Source organism: Schistocerca nitens, chromosome 9 (genome assembly GCF_023898315.1).
Source record: "Schistocerca nitens isolate TAMUIC-IGC-003100 chromosome 9, iqSchNite1.1, whole genome shotgun sequence".
Taxonomy (NCBI): Eukaryota; Metazoa; Arthropoda; class Insecta; order Orthoptera; family Acrididae; genus Schistocerca; species Schistocerca nitens.
The window spans coordinates 296,247,146-296,268,844 of record NC_064622.1 but is presented as its reverse complement, the minus strand read 5'-3'; the positions used below and the strand labels follow the sequence as shown (position 1 = coordinate 296,268,844).

At 43.6% G+C, this 21,699-nt stretch overlaps 1 protein-coding gene across 1 annotated transcript in view; it reads right to left on the bottom strand.

Moving 5' to 3' along the window:
* The window catches only part of LOC126203742 (lanC-like protein 3), a 93,874-nt gene that overhangs the window by 31,940 nt on the left and 40,235 nt on the right, over positions 1-21,699 (bottom strand). Inside the window, exon 3 of the mRNA XM_049938109.1 lies at positions 6,432-6,713. Within this exon, the coding sequence (XP_049794066.1) occupies positions 6,432-6,713 (282 nt within the window). The remainder of the gene's footprint in view (positions 1-6,431; positions 6,714-21,699) is intronic.

Below are 21,699 nucleotides of genomic sequence, written 5' to 3'. Positions count from 1 at the left end.
AGGAAGGAGAATTGGGTTTAACATCCCGTTGACATTGAGATCATTAGAGACAGAGCACAAGCTCGGATGGGGTCAGGGATGGAGTTCAGTGTGCTATCTACTGCACCACTTCACTCAGTATATAATACAAGCTTTCGGCCAAAGCCTTCTGCAGAAAAGGAAAATATACACATATTCACATAAGTAAGCACACCCCACAAACACGACTACTATCTCTAGCTGCTCTGGCCAGGATGTGACTGATACATGTTGAACAGACTCTACAGAGTGGAGCAGGGAAGGGGGAGGGATAGCAAGGTTCAGGTGGGGGAAGAGAAATCTGCACTGCCTAGTGGTGCGCAGGGACTAGAGGTGACAGCACAAGGCTGTGTTGGAGGAAGGGGTGGGTGATGAGGAGCAGAAAGGAGAAGAGCAGAGAAGGGGAAAAGACTGATGGGTCTGATGGGTGTGCCAGCAGAGAAGGGAAAAAGACTGGTGGGTGTGCGAGCCGAGAGCAGCATACAGTGAGGGTGAGGAGTGTGAAGTGGGAAGAGGTGACAAGATTGGGGGGGGGGGGGGGAGAGGGCTGATATGTATATCTCTGGCTGACATCTATATCTTTGCCTGAAAACTTTCTTGCATATGGTTCATTTACGTTTTGACAATACTAACACATATTAGTAGGTGGAAGGTTGAATTCGCAAACCTTTATGTGGAAGTCAAGATTAATGCATAATGGGTGGTGGAAAAGCTGTGTTTAGGAAATGGAGATTTCATGGAAATTGGTTTGTTAACAATAATGAGGAAGCAGCTCAAAATGAAGAACATAAGCTCTCAGCTTCAGCATCGAAACTTGGGACAGGAGATTTGTACAGGTGCGTCAATGATGTTGATATGGATTCTACTATATTCAGACTTATTGATTTAGAATGTCCCTGCAGGGCTATAAAGTTTTCATGTTCATGTGTTAGCTGTAAAAATACGGAATCCATGATTGTTGTTGAAGAAAGAAGGGTGGGAATAGCTTGTGATTTTAAATTAACTTGTAATTCATATGGGTATGAATTTTCATTTTCCTCCTCCAAAAAAACTGACACTGGTACCCATGAAAGCAATTTTAGGTTAGCACATGCTCTGAGGTGCCTTGGACACGACAGGGAAGGAGGTAATTTATTGTGTGGTTTTCTGAACATGCCTCCATCTTGTGCAAGGCTTGAAAAAATACAAAAATGTCTGATGCTGAATGCGATACTGCCAAAGTTTCTATGAAGAAAGCAGTGGAGGAATTGGTGGAAATAAACCAAAAAGAAACAGATCCTGGGGTAGATATTTACGACAGTGAATCTCCTACAAATGTTATTGACCTGTATGTGTCTGTAGATGGGACCTGGATGAAAAGGGGTCACACATCTCTGTACCAAGTTGCATCTGTTATTGGAATTGACTTGGGTAAAATTTAAAGAAATTATGTCTAAATAATGCCACCAGTGTGCACGAAGGAAAATGTCCAACAATGAAGCCAGTGAGAAACTGAGGAAAGAAAAGCATGCAGTAGCATGCTCTAAAATCATAGTGGCTCAAGTGGGGACATGGAGGCTGCTGCAGTTGTGAGGATGTTCACCAGATCTGGGAACCAGTAAGGTGTTAGATATACTAAATATCTTGGTAATGGCAACTCCTCTTCGTTCAAAGCTGTAACAGATAAAAATCTGTACAATACAACAATAGAAAAGTTGGAATGTGTTGGCCACATCCAAAAGAGGCCTGGTGGTAGGCTTCATCACTTGGAGAGAAGAAGATGTACTTGAGGATGGGAAACCACTAGGAGGGTAAGGCAGGCTTACTCTGAAAGAAATGGATTCTCTTCAGTTATTTTATGGGAGAGGTATCAGGAAAAACACACATTATTTAAAGGCAATGAGGTGTGCTGTGTGGGCAGTTTTTTCCACAAACTACCCACTGATCAAACATCGATGCACAATCTGTCTGAAAGATGATTGGTATAAGTTCAACAACAGAAATGAGACGTATTCAATGAACACTCATTATCAGAACCTGTTATGAACGCAATTAAGCCCACATTCAGGTTTATTACAAACTCTGATTTATTGACGAAGTGTCTTCACGAAAAGACACAAAATGCAAATGAAAGTTTCACCGACACTCAAAAAGGACATTCTGTAGACTTGAAGTACTTAAAATAGGTGTCTATGATGCAGTTTTATGTTACAATAACGGAAATAATGGCAGAATTGGAGTGCTGAAGAGAGTTGGTATAGATCATGGTGTGTTTATAACAAAAGCACTTTACACCATCGATGACAACAGGGTCAAGAAAGCTAACAGATCAGTGTCTTACCTGCAAATACAGGTCAGGCAGATTTGAAGAGGACAGAATGGAAACCTGGAGGATGAGGAGTATCAATATGGAGGACTTTAAAATTCAGGTAAGCTTATTACATGTAGACATATGAGAAGAAAATCTTTGAACTTCATTTTCCCTGTTTTACATTTTTTATGTTATCAGAAGTCTTTTCGTAAGAAGTATATGTGCTAATGCTATGAAATTTTCAGGAACTGTTTGCAACATGCTGCTGTCTCCCTGGCACTAAAAAAATACAAGATCCTGCAATTGCATTCTGATTTTTAGATGACTGTTTGTAGAAAAAAGTTAATTCTGGATGTGCAAACTTAAAAACTCTGTTAATGATACAATTTGTACCATAAATTAACAACTGTATTTCAGTGGTCTTATAACATTCTCAGGACACTAGAATAAAATTTTCAGATTAATTGCAGGATTATAATTTGAGTTATGGCTTTTTGTAAAAAAGACAATAAAAAATTAAAAATTCAAATTTCTGGCAAAATATTAATCCTGCATATTTTTCCGTTAAAACACAGCTCTTTTGCTTTACCCATGAAAAATTTTAGATTTGTACATTAATAAATATGGCTGTAATAATTTTTTAAATAAATGTTTACATTTTCCGTTACATACCCACTTAACGATAAAATTTGTCAGTGATCTTTTTGTGAATAAGAGGCTTTTCCCTTTTTGATCTATTAACCATGTTATGAACTGATATATTCAATTCAGATTCTCCTTCAAGCCAAAAAAGTGTTTATCTATACAAGTGTGTAATATGCCAGAAAAACCTCTTTACGAAAACACTTACTTCTTTCATCAGTTTCCAACTCGCCCCCTAGAATCACAGTGGTACGAAAGGCTTCCTTTCACAGAAATTCAATTCACAAGGAGTAATCAGAATATCTCAGCACATAATGTTCAATCTACTATTAACACATAAAGGTTTTTATTGTGGCACATGATCAACTGAATGCTGCCCAGTGCGGAAGATGTACCCAGCTACAAATGAATGCCCCTCTGAATACCAGCTGTAAGCAGCGATGCTGACATCATTCAGATGGCCCAGCCTCTGCCAAACGTGCACAGCCAACAAATTATGATGCAGCCCTGTAGCAGTGCAGTCACTTGCTAAAGTTTCCTCAGCAAGTGCATGCTCTCAAACACCTGTACAAGACATGCTATCACCATGCAATGCTAATTATTTCAAAGCGCTGCAGTCTTCATCTAGAAATGTCTGCAGTACATAAGTAATGATTTTATTTTATTTTATTTATTTATTTTTTTGGCTGAAGGATTGTTTTGCTTTCAAAATAAAGCAGATCATTTTCCTTTCTTATGTTGTTAACAACAAACGTAAAACCTCTGCTGATCCACTGAGAATCCGGGACAGTGGTTGGTCAAACATTTATCAAGGAGGAACACCAAACAGCCATACATATTTGAGTAGTTATTTTACTTTATTTTGGCAACCAGTTTCGACATTTCAGTATGCCGTCCTCATGCCCCATGTGTAGACATTCAGATGTATCGATATTGACACACTGGAGCAATCAGTGTTTCGACACCATGAATTCGTTATTCGAGTGCTTACTTTGAAGACTTGATAATAACTTGATGTCAAATCTTCAAGGGAAGCACTCTAATATTAAATTCACAGTATCCAGACACTGATGGCTCCAGTATGTCAATATCAATACATCTGAATGTCTATATATGATCTGCATTTGGGGCCTGAAGATGGAATACTGAAATGCTGAAACTGGTTGGCAAAATAAAATAACTTCCCAAATACATGCACCTGTTTGGTATTCTTCCTCGATAAACAAACTTAAAATGTCATTATCACTGAATTCACAGCCTTTGCTCTTTTTATGTAACCTTCAATACCTTGTTACTGCTGTTCCTTTCTACCAAGGCATCTTTGTGGGATACTAACTGTTGACTTGTGTTACTACGTAAATATCAAAAGTTAAGCATCCTGTGATTAAAATTTAATAGGATCTCCTAAACGCAATTTGTTGCACCCAAAATATCCAAAACATCCAATTTTCAAATAATTCACTTTCTTCTTTAAATGGTTCTCCAGCTAAGGTTCAATATTTTCTTCTTTGCCTGTACAGCCAGAAACTCAAATGCAAGTAGCCATTGTCTTTGGAACACAATCATCACAATGTCTTTAACTTACTTTTCTCTCCTACTTTTTTCCTTTTCCACTGTATGATATTTCATTTATTTCTGTCCACTGCATGTCCTTTACACCAGTGGGTACCACATGGAAAAAATTCTCTTTCATTTGCTCAAAATGCAGAAATTAAAATTTTTCAAGCTTGATTTATAAACTGGTATTGGATTCATCACTATTATTTTATAGTGATATATCCAATTATAACCAGAGACTCTCAGTCATCTTAAAGCTATACACCACTATCCCCTCATACTCCTAGAAAGTTTTAACAAACATAAAACCAATGTTTATGCTAACACAATATACTTATGCAGTACACAGTCTACAAATTGCTTTGTTATGATTTGAGGTCAACACTAATTTTATGATGACATTAAGAGAATAGTTTTTTCTATCGCATGATACTTGAATATTTCCGTCTTTATGGCAAATTTCCTATTTTCTATGATGGCCACTGGAAGTCTTTATTCTGCATCCTTGAATGCCAGTGCTTTTTTGAGGTGAGTACAGTGGATGACAAATGAGATTTGTCGCCTGTTAGACAATTGACACAATGGACCCACCACAAACTGTCAACTATGTCACTGTCGCATGGAAGAACCCCGAACATTACAAATGAAACCACACATTAATACACAAATAACTCAAGAATGATTCTTGGGCAAGCTTCTCAGTTTCAAGTCCATATTATTCTTCAAACTTACATTTTTCTTAAATCTACACATTTGGTTCCAAATTTAGGCTCACATGCATTCTGTTTCTTTAACATAAGGAAGAAATCATCTCATTTTAATCTATCTCTGACAAAGGAAGTACTGGAGGGATGATGTAATGGAGGTGAGGGTGGTAAAGGACATGTTACATTTTCATCAGTTCTTTAAAATTACTACAGTAATCTTATGTGTAACAATCAAACACAATTCATTGTATTGCATTACTCATATGTATAACACAGAATATGGAATATTATGTCTTAAGTTTAAGAGATGATGTGCCATAATAAGAGTTATATTGCATGACATCAGATTTGCTGTCTGCACCAACTCTCAACCTGACTGTTATCTTTCAACCTAACCTTGATTACAAGCAATGCTGCAGATCAGTCTGTCTGTGCAACCTGATGTTGTGGTCCTCAGTATGATGAATGATTTGCTGCAGCTCTCTGTGCTAGTCCGTGCTGCACAAGTCTCATCTCTGCATTACTGCTGTGCCTAAATTGATTTGAACATGCTTACTATAGTTGAGCCTTGGCTTCCTACATTGTTTACCTCTGAAATTTACTTTCATTACAAAATTAACTATTTCTCAATGCCTCAGGATGTGTGTGTTTGGTCAAGTTGTGCTGTAATGATATTTTCTCCTCGACCCAATTCAGTATTTCCCTCACAATCCTATGTAAACAAATTATTTTCAGCATTCTTCTGTAACACGATTTTTCAAAAGCTCCAATTTTATTCTTGTCTTATTTATTTGGTATCAATGTTTAACTTCTATAGTAGGCTACACTCAAGATAAATATTTTCTTAAGAGACTTTCTACCAGACCAGTTTATGTTTGACGTCGATAGATTTATCTTCTTCCTTGCTATTGTCAGTATTGGTTCCTCAGTAAATTACTGCCAACATTTCACACACCCATCTCTGTCAGTTTTGTGCAGAGATGATCTTGTTTGCCAAGGTAAAAAAATATATTAATTACCACTAAGTCTTTGCGTGTCACACCAGCTATTGTGCAATATAACCACAGCAGTTCATTTACTTCTTTATTCCACAATAAAATAATAGTTTACAAACATAATGGAATAGGGTAGGATGTAAACACCTAACAAATGTTTTGATTATTCATCAATGAAGTCATGTCTTCCTACATTTACAGAGACAAAATTTCAAGACTTACCAAGGTATTCTGTATCATAATAAGAATACATCAACGGACTTGCACTGTGATGTCTTTCTGAATAGCGGCGCCCTGATTCCACAATAGCACTGCAAATTTCATGAATATCTTTTTCTGGGACAATATTTTTTCCAAATTGTTTGTGAAGCCATCGTGCAGCAAATAAATAACCAGCACGACCAACAAAGAGCTCATCACCCCCACAACGTAAGAAGTTCAATGGTTTACAGTTCTGAGCAGCTGCTGCAAATTTCTTCAGGCAGTTCTCTGCTTCTGTGGTGTCTGTAAGCAAAATCATCAAGACATTCATAAGTACCATTATTTAGTGAAAAATGAATTAATACTAGGTGTACAAATTAAAAACGTGGCTCTTACTAAAAAAATAGGTGACTAATGTAAATTGTTGTGACACAAAACATTACACACAAGCAACTACCTGAAATTGGAGGATTCTATGTCACACAGATATTGCATGGAATGGACTGGGCCATGTGGTACAAGTGTTTGCTGTGCTGTGTCATGAACTAACCTCCCCTGTTACATTTCCAAGTTATCACTAAATCTGAAAGTACACTAACAATGTCACAACTTTCTCCAGGATACGTTGCTGAAAACTAGATGAAATGGATAATTCTTTGGCCAGATAAGGGATGTCCAGCCATCCCATAAGCAGATATTCGGTTGAACAATGCCATGGGCCATGTCGCAATGTGTTGGCTTGCATGAGCCCCTTGATATCAGGCACAGATGACTGAGTGGATTTGCGTATATTTAGACAGTGTTTTTGTTGTGTCGATTCCCTAAGGTCTCGACACAATGAGTGGCTAGGTGCACGCGAAACTAACGCAGACGGGCGTAAATTCTGAAACAGGAGACTGGATGAAAAACTATAAAGAAAAGAAGAGAGATTTTAATATACTTAACTTTAATGTAGTTTTGTTCTTGTTGAAATACATCTCTTGCATAGTAGTAAGCAATTAGCAATGATACACATGGCGCCTTGCTAGGTAGTAGCGATGGACTAGCTGAAGGCTATTTAATCTGTCTCTCGGCAAATGAGAGAAATACTTGATAGGTCTAGTCGCAAGCTATGTCGTCCGTACAACTGGGGCGAGGTCATGTCCGTGTCTTGTGACCTGCCATGTGGTGGCGCTAGGTTTGCGATTACACAGTGGCGACACGCGGGTCCGACATGTACTACAGGACCGCGGCCGATTTAAGTTACCACCTAGCAAGTGTGGTGTCTAGCGGTGACACCACATTCCTCCCCCGCAAATCGGCGAACGGTCGTGAGATAAGGCTTCCGCCCGCCGTGGGGAGGACCCCATGTTGACGTATGCGATGAGGTGGGGAGCCTAACAACAGGCGAGGCTGTGCCACCCGCACCCGGCCATTCGGTCCGAGGGGAGCTAGGAAACGCCTGCAAACCTAGTCCAGGGTGCACGTCAACATGAGGTGTATGCGCACGTAATGATATAAGAGGAGCCGCGGGGTCGACCTCCATGTGGTCGGAGCACCCGACGGGCGAAGACGACATCTGGTCCGGAGCGGGCAAGAGGTCCATGGCGGAGGACGGCTGGTCACGGGAAGCAAGCGGCGGCGCGTGACCCAGGGAGGCGCGAGGCGGCTGCAGCGAAGCGTCCGCTGCTGGCGGCGCCGGCGGCGGCGCGACGCCATGAGGCAAAATGGAAGGCATCGTCGGTAACACCTGGGGATGAGGCGAGCCAGTAGATGGGTCCCCAAGGCGCTGACCGGACGGCTCCGTCGCTGAAAGCAGACGGGGAGCGGCAGAACCCAGGCGACGACAGAGGCGCAGCTGATTGAGATGCCGACTCACCTCACCAGAGGCCCCCAAAACCAAATACATCGCGCGGCCGAGGCAGCGAAGAATGCGCCCGGCGAGCCAACGCTGTGAACCGCGATAGTTGCGATAATAGACAACGTCGCCAGGAGCAAAAGCAGGACTCTGCCGCTGCACAGGAACCTGATGTGGCGGATGCAGCAAAGACATCAGAGTTCGATGAGGACGACCATGGAGCAATTCAGCCGGCGATCGACCATCGCGAGGCTGAGAGCGATATGAGGACAAAAAGAGCAACAAAGCGTCCTCCCGAGAATGCGACTCTTTCAACTTCAACATCTGTGACTTGAAAGTCCGGACCAATCGTTCCGCGGCACCGTTTGACTGAGGCGAAAACGGCGCGGATGTCAGATGTTGAATACCATTGGCCTTGCAGAACGACTGAAATTCTGCGGACATGAATTGTGGGCCATTGTCGGAAACAATAGTCTGCGGAAGACCTTCAAGGCAAAAGATAGCAGACAAGGCTTGGATGGTGGCAGAAGACGTCGTGGAAGACATCCGGACAACAAAAGGAAAATTACTGAAAGCATCGACCACAACCAACCATCGAGCATTCCAGAATGGACCAGCAAAATCGATGTGCAAGCGTTGCCAAGGGGAAGTGGCTTTCGGCCATGCAAAGAATTTCCGCGGCGGTGCGGATTGTTGTTCGGCACACGCCACGCAAGAGGAGCACATATTCGCAATCGCAGCATCGATTCCGAACCAAGTACAGTGCTGTCGAGCAAGTTGTTTCGTTCGCACTATACCCCAATGTCCTTGGTGAAGAAGCTTTAAGACAGAGGACTGTAACGAACGTGGGACCACGACTCGGGATTGATCATTATCGGAACGCAACAACAAAACACCACGTCGTACAAAAAGTCTCTCCTTGTGAGCAAAAAATCTGCGAACCAAAGGATCCTCGATCCGTGACTTTGACAAGGGCCATTGCGTAGCAACAAAACGCAAAACGGGAGCAAGGACAGGGTCAGCAGCTGTGGCAGTAGCTACACGACGAAAATCAATCGGAAACGATGCGACCACGTCATCGGCTTCCGAATCAATGAACATGCAAGCAAGTTCGGAAGAATCGAATGCTTTATCCTCAGCAACAGGCAAACGGGACAACGCATCAGCGTTTCCGTGCTTAGCAGTGGACCGATACAAGATATCGTAGCGGTACTGCGAGAGAAAAAGAGACCAGCGAATGAATTTCTGCGCTGTACGAGGAGGTACAGGCTTGTTCGGATGAAAAAGCGATGTCAAAGGTTTGTGGTCCGTGATGATTGTAAAGTGACGACCATACAAGAAGTCATGGAACTTGGTAACACCAAACACGAGAGCGAAAGCTTCTTTCTCTATTTGTGAATAATTTCTTTGCGCAGATGAGAGCAATTTGGACGCAAAGGCAATAGGGCGATCATGCGAGCCATCCTTGTGCGCAAGCACAGCACCGATCCCGAAATCCGAGGCATCTACCATCAACAAAAGGGGTTTTCGGGGATCGAAGGGCGTAAGGCAAGTATTTGAAAGTAACGCCGATTTCAACTGGCGAAAGGCGCGTTCGCATTCCGTCGTCCAGACGAACGGAACACCTTTACGGCGTAAGCGATGAAGCGGAGCTGAAATGGAAGAAGCATTGCGCACAAATCGGTGATAATAATTTACCTTACCCAGCACACTCTGTAGCTGTTTTAAGTTCTGCGGTGACGGCAAGTCCTGAATGGCACGAAGGTGCTCTGGACTCGGATGTATACCTTGGGCATTTATGACATGCCCCAGGTACGGTAAGTCCCGAGCAAAAAACACACATTTGTCCTTCCTCAAGCGAAGACCATTCTGACGCAAGACCTGAAAGAAGGTCCGGAGATTCTGCAAATGTTCGGCTTCTGTCTTTCCTGAGATCACAATATCGTCCAGATAGTTCGCAGCAGTAGGGACCGACGCACAAATAGTTTGTAAATATTGCTGAAATAAAGCAGGGGCGGATGCACACCCGAATGGCAGTCGTTTGAAGCGATACAAGCCAAGATGCGTGTTTACCACCAAGACGCGCTGGGATTCGTCGTCCACAGGTATTTGCAAGTACGCATCTGCTAGGTCCAATTTTGAAAAATATTTTCCCGGGCACAGTTTGTCAAAAAGATCTTCCGGGCGGGGCAACGGAAAAGTAGCAGTCACAAGTTGTGGATTCACAGTGGCCTTGAAGTCCACACAAAGTCTCAATTTTCCGGAAGGTGTTGGCAAAATGACTAAGGGTGAGGCCCAGAGAGAAGCCTGCACACGTTCAATTACACCTTGAGATTCTAAATCGTGCAATGTTCGTGCGACCTCATCACGCAATGCGTGGGGAACATTGCGCGCTCTGAAAAATTTCGGGTGCGCGTTGTCTTTCAGTTCCAAATGCGCTTCATAGTTCTTAGCGCAACCAAGGCCCGGTGCAAAAATGTCTGCAAATTCTTCACAAAGACTAGAAACACTGGCGGAAGGCACAGTCTGATTCACTGATAGGACCTGATTTACAATAGACATATTAAACAATTGAAACAAATCTAAACCAAACAAGTTCACTGCACTAGAGGAACGAAGAACATAAAATGACACAAGTTTTGTCTGTCCCTTGTATGTTGCAAGAAGGCTGCACTGTCCTAACACAGGTATATGCTGTCCTGAGTAACTAGTTAACGTAACATTTGCGGCACGCAATGGCGGGGCGCCCAGTTGTTTGTACGTGTCGTGATTGAGCAATGAAACTGCAGCTCCGGTATCGAGCTGGAAAGGTATCACTTTGCCTGCAAAGTCTAAGTCCACAATAAGTTTATTGTCGTGTTGACGACAAGAGCGACTGTCTCGTGCAATTTGAACTGATACAGGTCCAGAAGCACTTGCAACTTTACGGGATTTCCGGCGACGTCGACGCACACTTTGGGTGGGACGAACACAGTCACTGGGAGCTAAAGTGTCACTGGACGGGTGGGAATGTACTACATGGATGTCCATGGGTGAAGGTCCACGAGCCTGATTGTCCTGGGTTCGATTCCGGCGCGAAGCAAAAGGCCTGGAATTTGTGCGATTGTCTGATCTTAACTTTTTCCGGCAAACACTTTGTACATGTCCTTTCTTGTGACAGTAAAAGCAAATAGCTTGGCGTGACGGGCAATTTTCACGCGAATGTCTAATTGCACACCGCGGGCAAGATTTCACTGCATTTGCTTGCTTACGCGGCGCACGTGGTTGCAAGCTAGGCGGCCGCTGCGAAGTCGGGCGCGAGGGCCGCTCAGCGTCCCGTGCAGCGGGCCGGGCGGGCCGATTAACGTGACACACTGCTGGCGAAGTTTCAAATGATGCCTGAGCAAAGTCAAGTGTGTCTTGCCTGTCCAATATGTCTATCACTTGTTGCAGGGAGGGATTTACTAGCTTCAAAATCTGTTCCCTTATGCGAACATCAGAAACGTTCTGTGCAATTGCATCACGCACCATAGTATCGGAATATGGGAGGCCACATTCACAGGCAAACGCGCAGTCTCTAGTAAGTCCTTGCAAAGTTGCTACCCACTCCCTATTAGTCTGACCGGCCGTACGTTTTGTACGAAAAAACGTATACCGTTTTGCAACTACATTTACTGTTTCTTTGAAATAGGCATCTAAAGCAGACAAAATTTCTTCGTAGGACAGAGTTGCGACGTCGCGTCGGGGAAACAATTTCACTATCACACGGTAGGTAGACACACCGACACAAGAAAGCAAAAACGGCTGCCGCTCTTTACCTTGAATTCCATAAGCAGTGAGGTGGAAGTTGAACTGATCGGCCCACTCAGTCCAGCTTTCGGTTGTGGCCTCAAAGGGCCTAAATGGCGGTGCGACAGCGTTGTGTGGCTGCGGTAGCGAAGAAGCGGCTGCCGCCGCATCGGTTTGCAGCGCACGTTGACCCTGGACGAGCTGTCCAAGGGCTTCCAATAACGCCTGCGTCTGCTGATTCTGCAAGCGAAAAAATTCGGACAGTACATCTGGAGAATGCGGCGAAGCCATGACACAAGCAAATTAGAGCAAATATAACACAAAGACTGCAACGTGGGCGCGGCATCCCATCCTCGTCGCCAAAATATTGTTGTGTCGATTCCCTAAGGTCTCGACACAATGAGTGGCTAGGTGCACGCGAAACTAACGCAGACGGGCGTAAATTCTGAAACAGGAGACTGGATGAAAAACTATAAAGAAAAGAAGAGAGATTTTAATATACTTAACTTTAATGTAGTTTTGTTCTTGTTGAAATACATCTCTTGCATAGTAGTAAGCAATTAGCAATGATACACATGGCGCCTTGCTAGGTAGTAGCGATGGACTAGCTGAAGGCTATTTAATCTGTCTCTCGGCAAATGAGAGAAATACTTGATAGGTCTAGTCGCAAGCTATGTCGTCCGTACAACTGGGGCGAGGTCATGTCCGTGTCTTGTGACCTGCCATGTGGTGGCGCTAGGTTTGCGATTACACAGTGGCGACACGCGGGTCCGACATGTACTACAGGACCGCGGCCGATTTAAGTTACCACCTAGCAAGTGTGGTGTCTAGCGGTGACACCACAGTTTTACATAAGTGAAAAGAGAAAATGACGTACTGATTGACTGACTTGGCTCTATGATCTTTTGAGAATTGTGATCTCTTTTGCTTGTTATTTGAGGTTACTACTGAAAATAATTTGTTAATTGCAACATAAATTACAAAAAATGTTATTTGGGAATATTTTGATACATTATGTGATCAAAAGTGTCCAGACACCCCCAAAAACATACATTTTTCATATTAGGTGCATTGTGCTGCCACCTACTGCCAGATACTCCAAATCAGCGACCTCAGTAGTCATTAGACATCGTGAGAGAGCAGAATGGGGCACTCCGCGGAACTCACAGACTTCGAATGTGGTCAGGTGATTGGGTGTCACTTGTGTCATGTCTGTACGTGAGATTTCCACACTCCTAAACATCCCTAGGTCCACTGTTTCTGATGTGACAATGAAGTGGAAACATGAAGGGACACGTACAGTACAAAAGCGTCGTCTCTTGCCTGATAGAGACCACCGACAGTTGAAGAGGGTCGTAATGTGTAATAGGAACACATCTATCCAGACCATCACACAGGAATTCCAAAATGCATCAGGATCCACTGCAAGTACTATGACAGTTTGGCGGGAGGTGAGAAAACTTGGATTTCATTTTTGAGCAGCTGCTCACACTGGTAAATGCCAAACGACGCCTTACTTGGTGTAAGCAGCATAAACAATGCACGACTGAACAGTGGATTAACGTTTAAGCATCTTCTTGTTTCCCAATGTTGAAGAGCAATTCAGGGATGGCGACTGCATCTTTCAACATGATTGAGCACTTGTTCATAATGCATGGCCTGTGGCAGAGTGGTTACACGACAATAACGTCCCTGTAATGGACTGGCCTGCACAGAGTCCTGGCCTGAATCCTATAGAACACCTTTGGGATGATCTGAAATGCCGACTTCGTGCCAGGCCTCACCAACCGATGTCGTGAAGAATGTGATGCCATTCCCCAAGAAACCTTCCAGCACCTAACTGAATGCATGCCTGCGAGAGTGGAAGCTGTCTCCAAGGCTAATAGTGGGCCAACATCACACTGAATTCCAGCATTACCAATAGAGAGTGTCACGAACTTACAAAGTCATTTTCAGCCAGGTGTCCGAATACTTTTGATCACATAGTGTATAAATAGTGACAATAATAAGTTTGCTGTTTGTCGTCTGAGTCAAATTTCTCATAGTGGAGAAGGAGAAAACACAGGTATTAGCTCGTCTCTTATTGTTTTGTTCAGAATTTTTTTACTACACTGATCAGCAACGTGTTTGTCTACAGCTATAATGATTAATATTGTTATTTAAGTGCCCCATCATAGTTTTCTTTGGGCCTCTGTCCAACTTCAACATGGGGTTGGCCGTGTTACTATGGATTTGGCGATGTTAGTGTCAGAGGGTGGACAGATGCCCTGTGAGCCATGTAACTGAGGCGGGATGTGGGGACCAGCCCGGTATTCGCCTAGGGGGATGTGGAAAACCACCTAAAAACCACACCCAGGCTGGCTGGCACACCAGTCCTCGTCAATCTGCTGGGGGGATTCAATCTGGGGCCGGCGTGCCTACCTGAGTCCAGGAAGCAGCGCATTAGCGCCCTCAGTTAACTTGGCGGTATTGTTATTTAAGTGCCTATTTATCAAATTCTCATTTTAATTAAACTTATTTGGTATGTGCACATGTTTTTGTGAAATATAGTTAAAAAACATTTAAACACACAAAAGTAACCTAATCTATCTCAAGACCAATGTAGTTTTTTTTTCCACGCAACACAGTGGTTGTACACTGCAGCCTGAATAAAGTATTCATGTGGCCCTTGGTTCTCAGCTGTATGTTACAACAATAGCATATAGCAACTAACAGCCAAATCCAAAAATGCCAACTAATGCTAAGAGCTTCTTAGGAGTGTAGTTTTCCTGCTGAGTATTGAATTTACGAAAATATCAAAAGAAAAATTTAAGGTTTCTGTTACTTCTCATGTATGGACCTGTTTGCATAACAGTGTCAGCTTCTGGAGTTTCACGACTCGTTTGTTCTCTCTTGAATTCCACGTGGAACATGGGCTTCTTACTATGAAGCCTTTTCTGGGTGACCACACAGGAGAAAATATAACAAAGGCACTTAATACTATCACAGTGCTGTGGTTTGACCAGAGCAACATACATTTACTCATTCGTGACAGTGGCATTAACATCATGAAATTGTTAGTCTGCTAGATGTTTCATCACTCACTTTGGCGGATTGTAACACTGAATATCCACCTAACAGTAGCAGAAATTATCATACTGGTAGACATCTTGTAAGGCACTTAAATCATTGAGTTTAGCTTGTCAAAAACTGTTGGCCATTTGAAAACAGCTAAATTTACCAAAGCACATTTTGGTATAAGGTATCAGCATGGGTTGGAATATCACCTTTTATATGGTACAGCCTTGTTGGAACAAAAACAGGCTATGTTGCTATATGTGGCTGATCATGATATGCTTACTAATTTGATGTCTCAACAGTAGTGTTTGATGGCGCAGTGGGTTAAGCTTCTGAAGTTCTTTGAAGAAATAAGTTCTGGTCTCTCCTGCATATTCGAAGTGATACTAATGTTGTGGCATTCTATAACTTTTTACATAAGGATGAGACAGCACAAAAAGCTTCCAGTTTACCATATGATAGCATCACTGGAAGCTGAAGGAGAGTTGTTTCAGTTCCTTAAATGATAATACAAATCACTTGACTGCAACCATTCTAGATCCATGATGATCTATTTTACGAGTTGTTGAAATTGAAAGAGCTCAACAGAAGGTCCTGTTGGAAATTTGTGAAGAATCTTTCACCACTAGCAGTCCATCTCCAATGCCTACTTAAAGAAATGTAAGAGATGAGACTGAATCAACTGTGGCTCACAAAGCCCACAGCACACTTTGGAACTGCGTTAACAAGGTGGCAAATGAAAATAATAGTATGACAGTCAGGAAACTACTGCAAGTTAGGTTAACTATTATTTGAGGCCAGTTCAAATCAATCACAATTGCAACCCTTATATTTGCTGGTCTGCTAAAGTGAAACAATACTCAAATTTGACGAAGTTTGCCAGAATTTATTTTTCAGTGCCTTGCAGCAGTGTGTATAGTGAAAGACATTTTTCTGAGCCTGACCTTGTTTCCAAAGACAAGCAAAATTGCTTATTTCCTCGTAATAGCAAGAAACCAGTTTTCATTCACTATAATTTACCTCCAGTTAAGTTTGATAACTAATTTACTTTTTGAAACTTCCTGGCAGATTAAAACTGTGTGTCAGACTGAGACTTGAACTCAGGACCTTTGTTTTTCGTGGGCAAGTAGAGCACTTGCCTGCGAAAGGCAAAGGTCCTGAGTTCGAGTCTCGGTCCGGCACACAGTTTTAATCTGCCAGGAAGTTTCATATCAGCGCACACTCCACTGCAGAGTGGAAATCTCATTCTGGAATGGTTTTTTAATTTGAAGATATAGTGGTTTTATTTTTGTTACGGGTACTTCACATTTGAATTAAATAAAGTGAATTTTCTGAAATTTTCATAATTTTTTGAAACTCCAGTATCTGCCAGATATTGACCAACTATCTGATATCCAGCCCGATATTGAGTAGTTGCTGGATATCTATTTCATTTCTATTGAAAACCGTAACTGTAATATGCATTACTGACACGAGGATGTACAACAACCATTCATTTTTTAGATTTTGAATTTCATCTCCCGATTCCACTTTCAGATATTTTCATACTTATTTTCAGGAGCCCCACAATTATACAGTATTCTTCTTTCAGTGCCTACCTGGTTCAGGTGCTGGCAATGATGATGGCTATTCTTCTATTGTCGGTAGCAAGACAGAATAGTTCTGTTGAAGACATTGAACCAACATCTAAGGTTGTCGAACCAATATATTCATCTTCTTCCAGGACCTTTTTTTGCTGTTTATTTTCCCTTGAAGTATTTCTTGTAGCAAATCATATCCATTTATATTACACAATATTTCCCAGACATTGCAACTTTCAGCATTTCACTATCTCGATTAATTTAGGTGCTGTGTTCATTCTTCTCAAAACTTCTACGTTTGTCACCCTCTGGGTCCACAGTATACTCAGGCTCTACCTATAAAGCCACAATTCAAAGGCCTCCAGCTTCTTCTCCATGTTTTCATTTAACGTCCATATCTCTACCCCATATACGAGAACAGAATGTACATAGCAGTACAAAAGTCTGATTTTTGTTCTTAGAATTATGGCTTTTGAAGACAGCACTCATTTTCTGAAAGATACTTGTTGCTTTCCTGATGTGATGTCTTGTGAGTTATGCCAATTTTCATTTTTTATGGTTCCAAGGTATGTATATTGCTTTCCCCTTTCTATAGTTCTTTGGTTTATGATTAAGTTTACCCCTGTAATATTTTCCTTACTCACGACCATGAGTTTCGTCTTTGTGGTGTTTATTTCAAGCCCATACTGACCGCTAGCTCTTACAATTCTAGTCATTCATAATTGTAATGCTTAAATACAATAGGCATCAACATATTGAATGCCGTTTAATATTATTCCATTTATCAAAATTCATCCTTCTACTTCTTCCAGGGATTCTCTGAACATTAATTTTGAGTATATATTAAATAGTATGGATGACAAGATACAACTCTGTCTTACTCCCCTGAGAATTTTGACTACTTCAGTGTTTTCTCCATCAATACGCAACACCGCTGTTTGATTCCAGTACAGGTTCTTGAGGATTCACAAATCTCTTTCCTCATTGCAATATTTCTCAAAATCTCCATCAATTTGTCTTGTTTTAGCATATCAAATAAAAAGCTCTGTGTAATGCAAGCATGACTTATTTACATCATATAGTATTACTGTAAATAAATGTGAGCCTTTGAAGACAGGTATTATTGTATATGAAACTGGTTACCAGAAATAAAGTCAATGTCTAAATCTAACAGTAAATCCACTCATCCATTATCAGTAACAATATTTAAAAAATGGAATTATCAGAGTTTAAGTTAATGACTGTTGTTCACATTCACCAATTTTCTTTTGCTGGCGTCTATGACCGGCATTCTCTTGGACAATTAGTTCTGGTTTCCATCACCTATTCTCACTGACATAAACCTTAAATGTTTTACTAATTTTTATACTTTACACATTACTATTTTCAATGTTTACCATCACCAGATCATCACTACATCAAATTTCTGATACAATGTTATCTTGTCACAGAACAACACTTAGGTTGGATGTGGTTAGTCAAGGTGTCAGTTTTCCTAATCAATGATTGTTCACACATCTGGTAAAGAATTAACTAAAGATGAAAATTTGGTACTTCATAATGGAGCTAACTTCAGTAACACAGCCGGACAAAGAAATGCAACTTATGGGCATACTGAAATGCCTAACACCACTCACATCCAGTAAGGGCATTCCCGCCAATGTTGCAGGCCAGTCACTTGAAATTCTGTAGCAGGCCTATATAAGAGGCTATACTGCAGCCGGCTTGCCATCATTTTTGCAGTAGCCACCAGAAAGATTGCGGGAGGCGCACATCAGCACGGCGCGTCACGGACGGTAGTTGCCGCAAGTAGAGTCCCGTCCACCAGAGGGCATGCGAGAATTTGGACACGACCTCTGCCAGCGTAACAACAACAACAACAACAACATCTCAGGCAGCACGGGCTGTGCCCAGTGAGTGAACATCGAGCATACCTAGGGCACAGTCCCAGTCTACGCCAAGTGAAGTGCGACGTAAACGTGAACAGTGTTATTACACAATTGGCGACGAGTAGGGTCGTTCTTTCGCGTGTTGCGTCGTTGTTCCGGTTTCGCAGCTTCTCCACGGCATGGAGGATTTAGTGCAGGTTTTGGTTGAGCAGCAGACGGAGCTCATGGCCACCATGAAACAAGTGCTTCCGGCGTTGCTCTCCACGCCGTCTGCTCCAGCGCCGTTCCCTCCTATGACGAGACGGCGGAGGACTGGGACGCATATGAACATCGCCTTCGGCAGCATTTCCAGGCATTTCATGTTGCAGATGTGGAGGTGTCGTGCTCTCTTCTTGTCTTGGATATCTCCCTCGCTGTATCAAGTTTTGCGGCAACTAGCGCCATTGCAGGAACCCTCGTCCTTGTCTTTTGACGCACCATGTTCATTGCTGTCTTCATATTATCGCCGCCGCACTCATGTTGTGGCGGCTAGGGTCGAGTTCTATCAATGCAAGAAACAGCCCCATCAGTCTTACCGGGCGTGGGCCGCTACTCTGCACACTCTTAGTTGCAAGTGTCATTTTGTCTCGGAGCAGTCGCGAGAGTCGTATGCCCATGGTATGACACGCGACATTGTTCGTTCGGCCCCTGATAGGGAGGTCCGGCAACGGGCCCTGCAGTTAGAAGACCCTTCCCTCGAGAAAGTCCTGTCCATTGCTCAATCGTATGAAGTCTCTCACGCCGCAGGTCAACAGCTGGAAGCGTGGTGCGACGTCGCGGCGGTTCAGGGCGGCGCGGCCGTGTCCACTGCGTCCAGGGTGGACGACGTGCGAGCGGTACAATCCGGCCGTTACGGCCGCTCCCGCACGGCGCGTAAACAGAATTCTGGCTGCCGGCCCCTGTTGCCGTCCTGTGCGTCGTGCTATATACATCATGATCGGTCAGAGTGCCCCCAGCGTTGGGCCGTTTGTCGCAAATGTAATAAAAAAGGTCACATTGCTAAAGTTTGCCGCTCAGCCTCAAAAGAATCGAAGGAAGCAGGTACAGAGGACATGGACGTTGACATTCAGGAAGTTTCATCGGGCCAGGCTCCCGACGCATCGGCACGCAAACTCTTTATCGAGGTGTCGGTTCGTCGCGCCGGTTACAACTGCAAGTCGTTACGGGCGCGGCAGTTTCATTGTTGAATGCACAAACTTATTCCGACCTCGGATCGCCCCCGTTGGCGCCAGTTTACTGGCGTCTACACGGTTATGGTAAACAGTTCATTCCCCTACTGGGTCAATTCACTACCGACGTGACTTACAAATCAGTCACTCGGCCTATTACTTTTATTGTTGTCAGTGACGCGAGCTCCGCTAACCTTTTTGGCCTGGATGCCTTTCAAGCTTTCAGTTTTTCTATCGCTGACACCATACAGTTGGTCTCCGAAGACGTTCCCTATCAATCATTGGAATCTTTGATCTCAGACTTTCCAGATATCTTTGAGGAGGGCCTGGGGCGTGTTTCAGATTTTGAAGCTCACTTAACGTTGAAGGTGTTGGCTCGCCCGTGTTTTCTACGCGCGAGGCAGATCCCCTTGGCTCTCCGCCCTCAGGTAAAGGAAGAGCTAGACCGGCTGACAGCCCTAGGGGTGGTTCTTTCCATTTCTTCTAGTGAGTGGGCTTCGCCCCTCGTTATTGTAAGGAAGCCCTTGGGAAAATTACGTCTTTGTGGCGATTTCAAGGCCACCATTAATTCCCAATTGGTGGTGGACACCTATCCTTTGCCTCGTGCTGTTGAATTGTTCTCCGCCATGGCGGGAGGCCAATATTTTTCGAAAATTGATCTTTCGGAGGCTTATCATCAGATACCACTTGATGAGGACTCCAAACGGCTGGCGGTCGTCAACACCCCGTTTGGCCTTTACCAATATCAGAGGTTGGCCTTCGGAATATCCAGTGCCCCGGCGATATTCCAGCGTTATCTTGAGCACGTCACGTCGACAATCCCTCATTGAATTAATTACCTGGATGACATAATTGTCACAGGCCACAGCACGAAGGAACATTTGCACAAACTTCGCACCCTCTTTCTCAAATTCAGGTCTGTGGGCTTGCGTGGCAACCTGCATAAGTCAAACTTCTTCCAACCGTCCATTGAGTATGTGGGCTACACCATCTCTCAGCACGGCGTCCAGCCACTAGGAAGTTTGGTCCAAGGTATCGTCGACCTTCCTCGGCCCGCTTCGCTGAAAGAGTTACAAGCTTTTTTAGGCAAGATAGCCTATTACCACCGGTTCATTCCCAGGGCTTCCACCATAGCCCGCACCCTGTACTGCCTTCTGCACAAGGGTGTTCCTTTTGATTGGTCGCCTGCATGCGAACGAGCATTCAACTCGTTGAAGGGCCTCCTCACGTCAGCGCCTTGTTTGGCTACTTTTGACCCCCATAAGCCATTGGTCCTGGCTACAGATGCTTTGCAGTATGGGGTGGGGGCGGTCCTGGCCCATCGCAACACAGATGGTTCCGGACAACCACTGGCGTTTGCGTCTAAAACTCTTAGTCCCGCGCAGGCCCATTACTCCCAGGTGGAAAAAAGAGGCTTTTGCCATTGTCCACGCTGTTACCAAGTTTCACCCTTTCTTGTATGGCACGAAGTTTTAGTTAATCACTGACCATAAGCCGTTAATATCGTTATTTGGCCCCGCCTCTCAGATTCCGGATAGGGCGGCCCACAGACTACAGCGTTGGGCCTTGTTCCTCTCTAAGTACCATTATGACATTCATTTTCGCCCTACCGGACAGCATGCCAATGCCGACGCTCTTTCCCATCTTCCGGTGGGCCCGGATCCTAAGTTCGATCGAGAAGAGATTATGTGTTTTCATTTGGATGTGGCGTCCCGCCAAGCGGTTGATGGCTTCCCCATCACTAGTTCTAGAGTCGCCAGGGAAACGGCAGCTGACCCGGTTCTCCGGCAAGTAGTTTGCCTCATTCAGCAGGGGTGGTCATCCCGCCCTCCAGGCCGGGCCTCAGACCCTCTTCGTAATTATTTTATTCTAAGAGACTGCCTCTCGGTCTTGGAAGGAGTTCTCCTTCTGGCTACCGATGATACAGCTCCTTGCCTGGTTGTTCCTGCC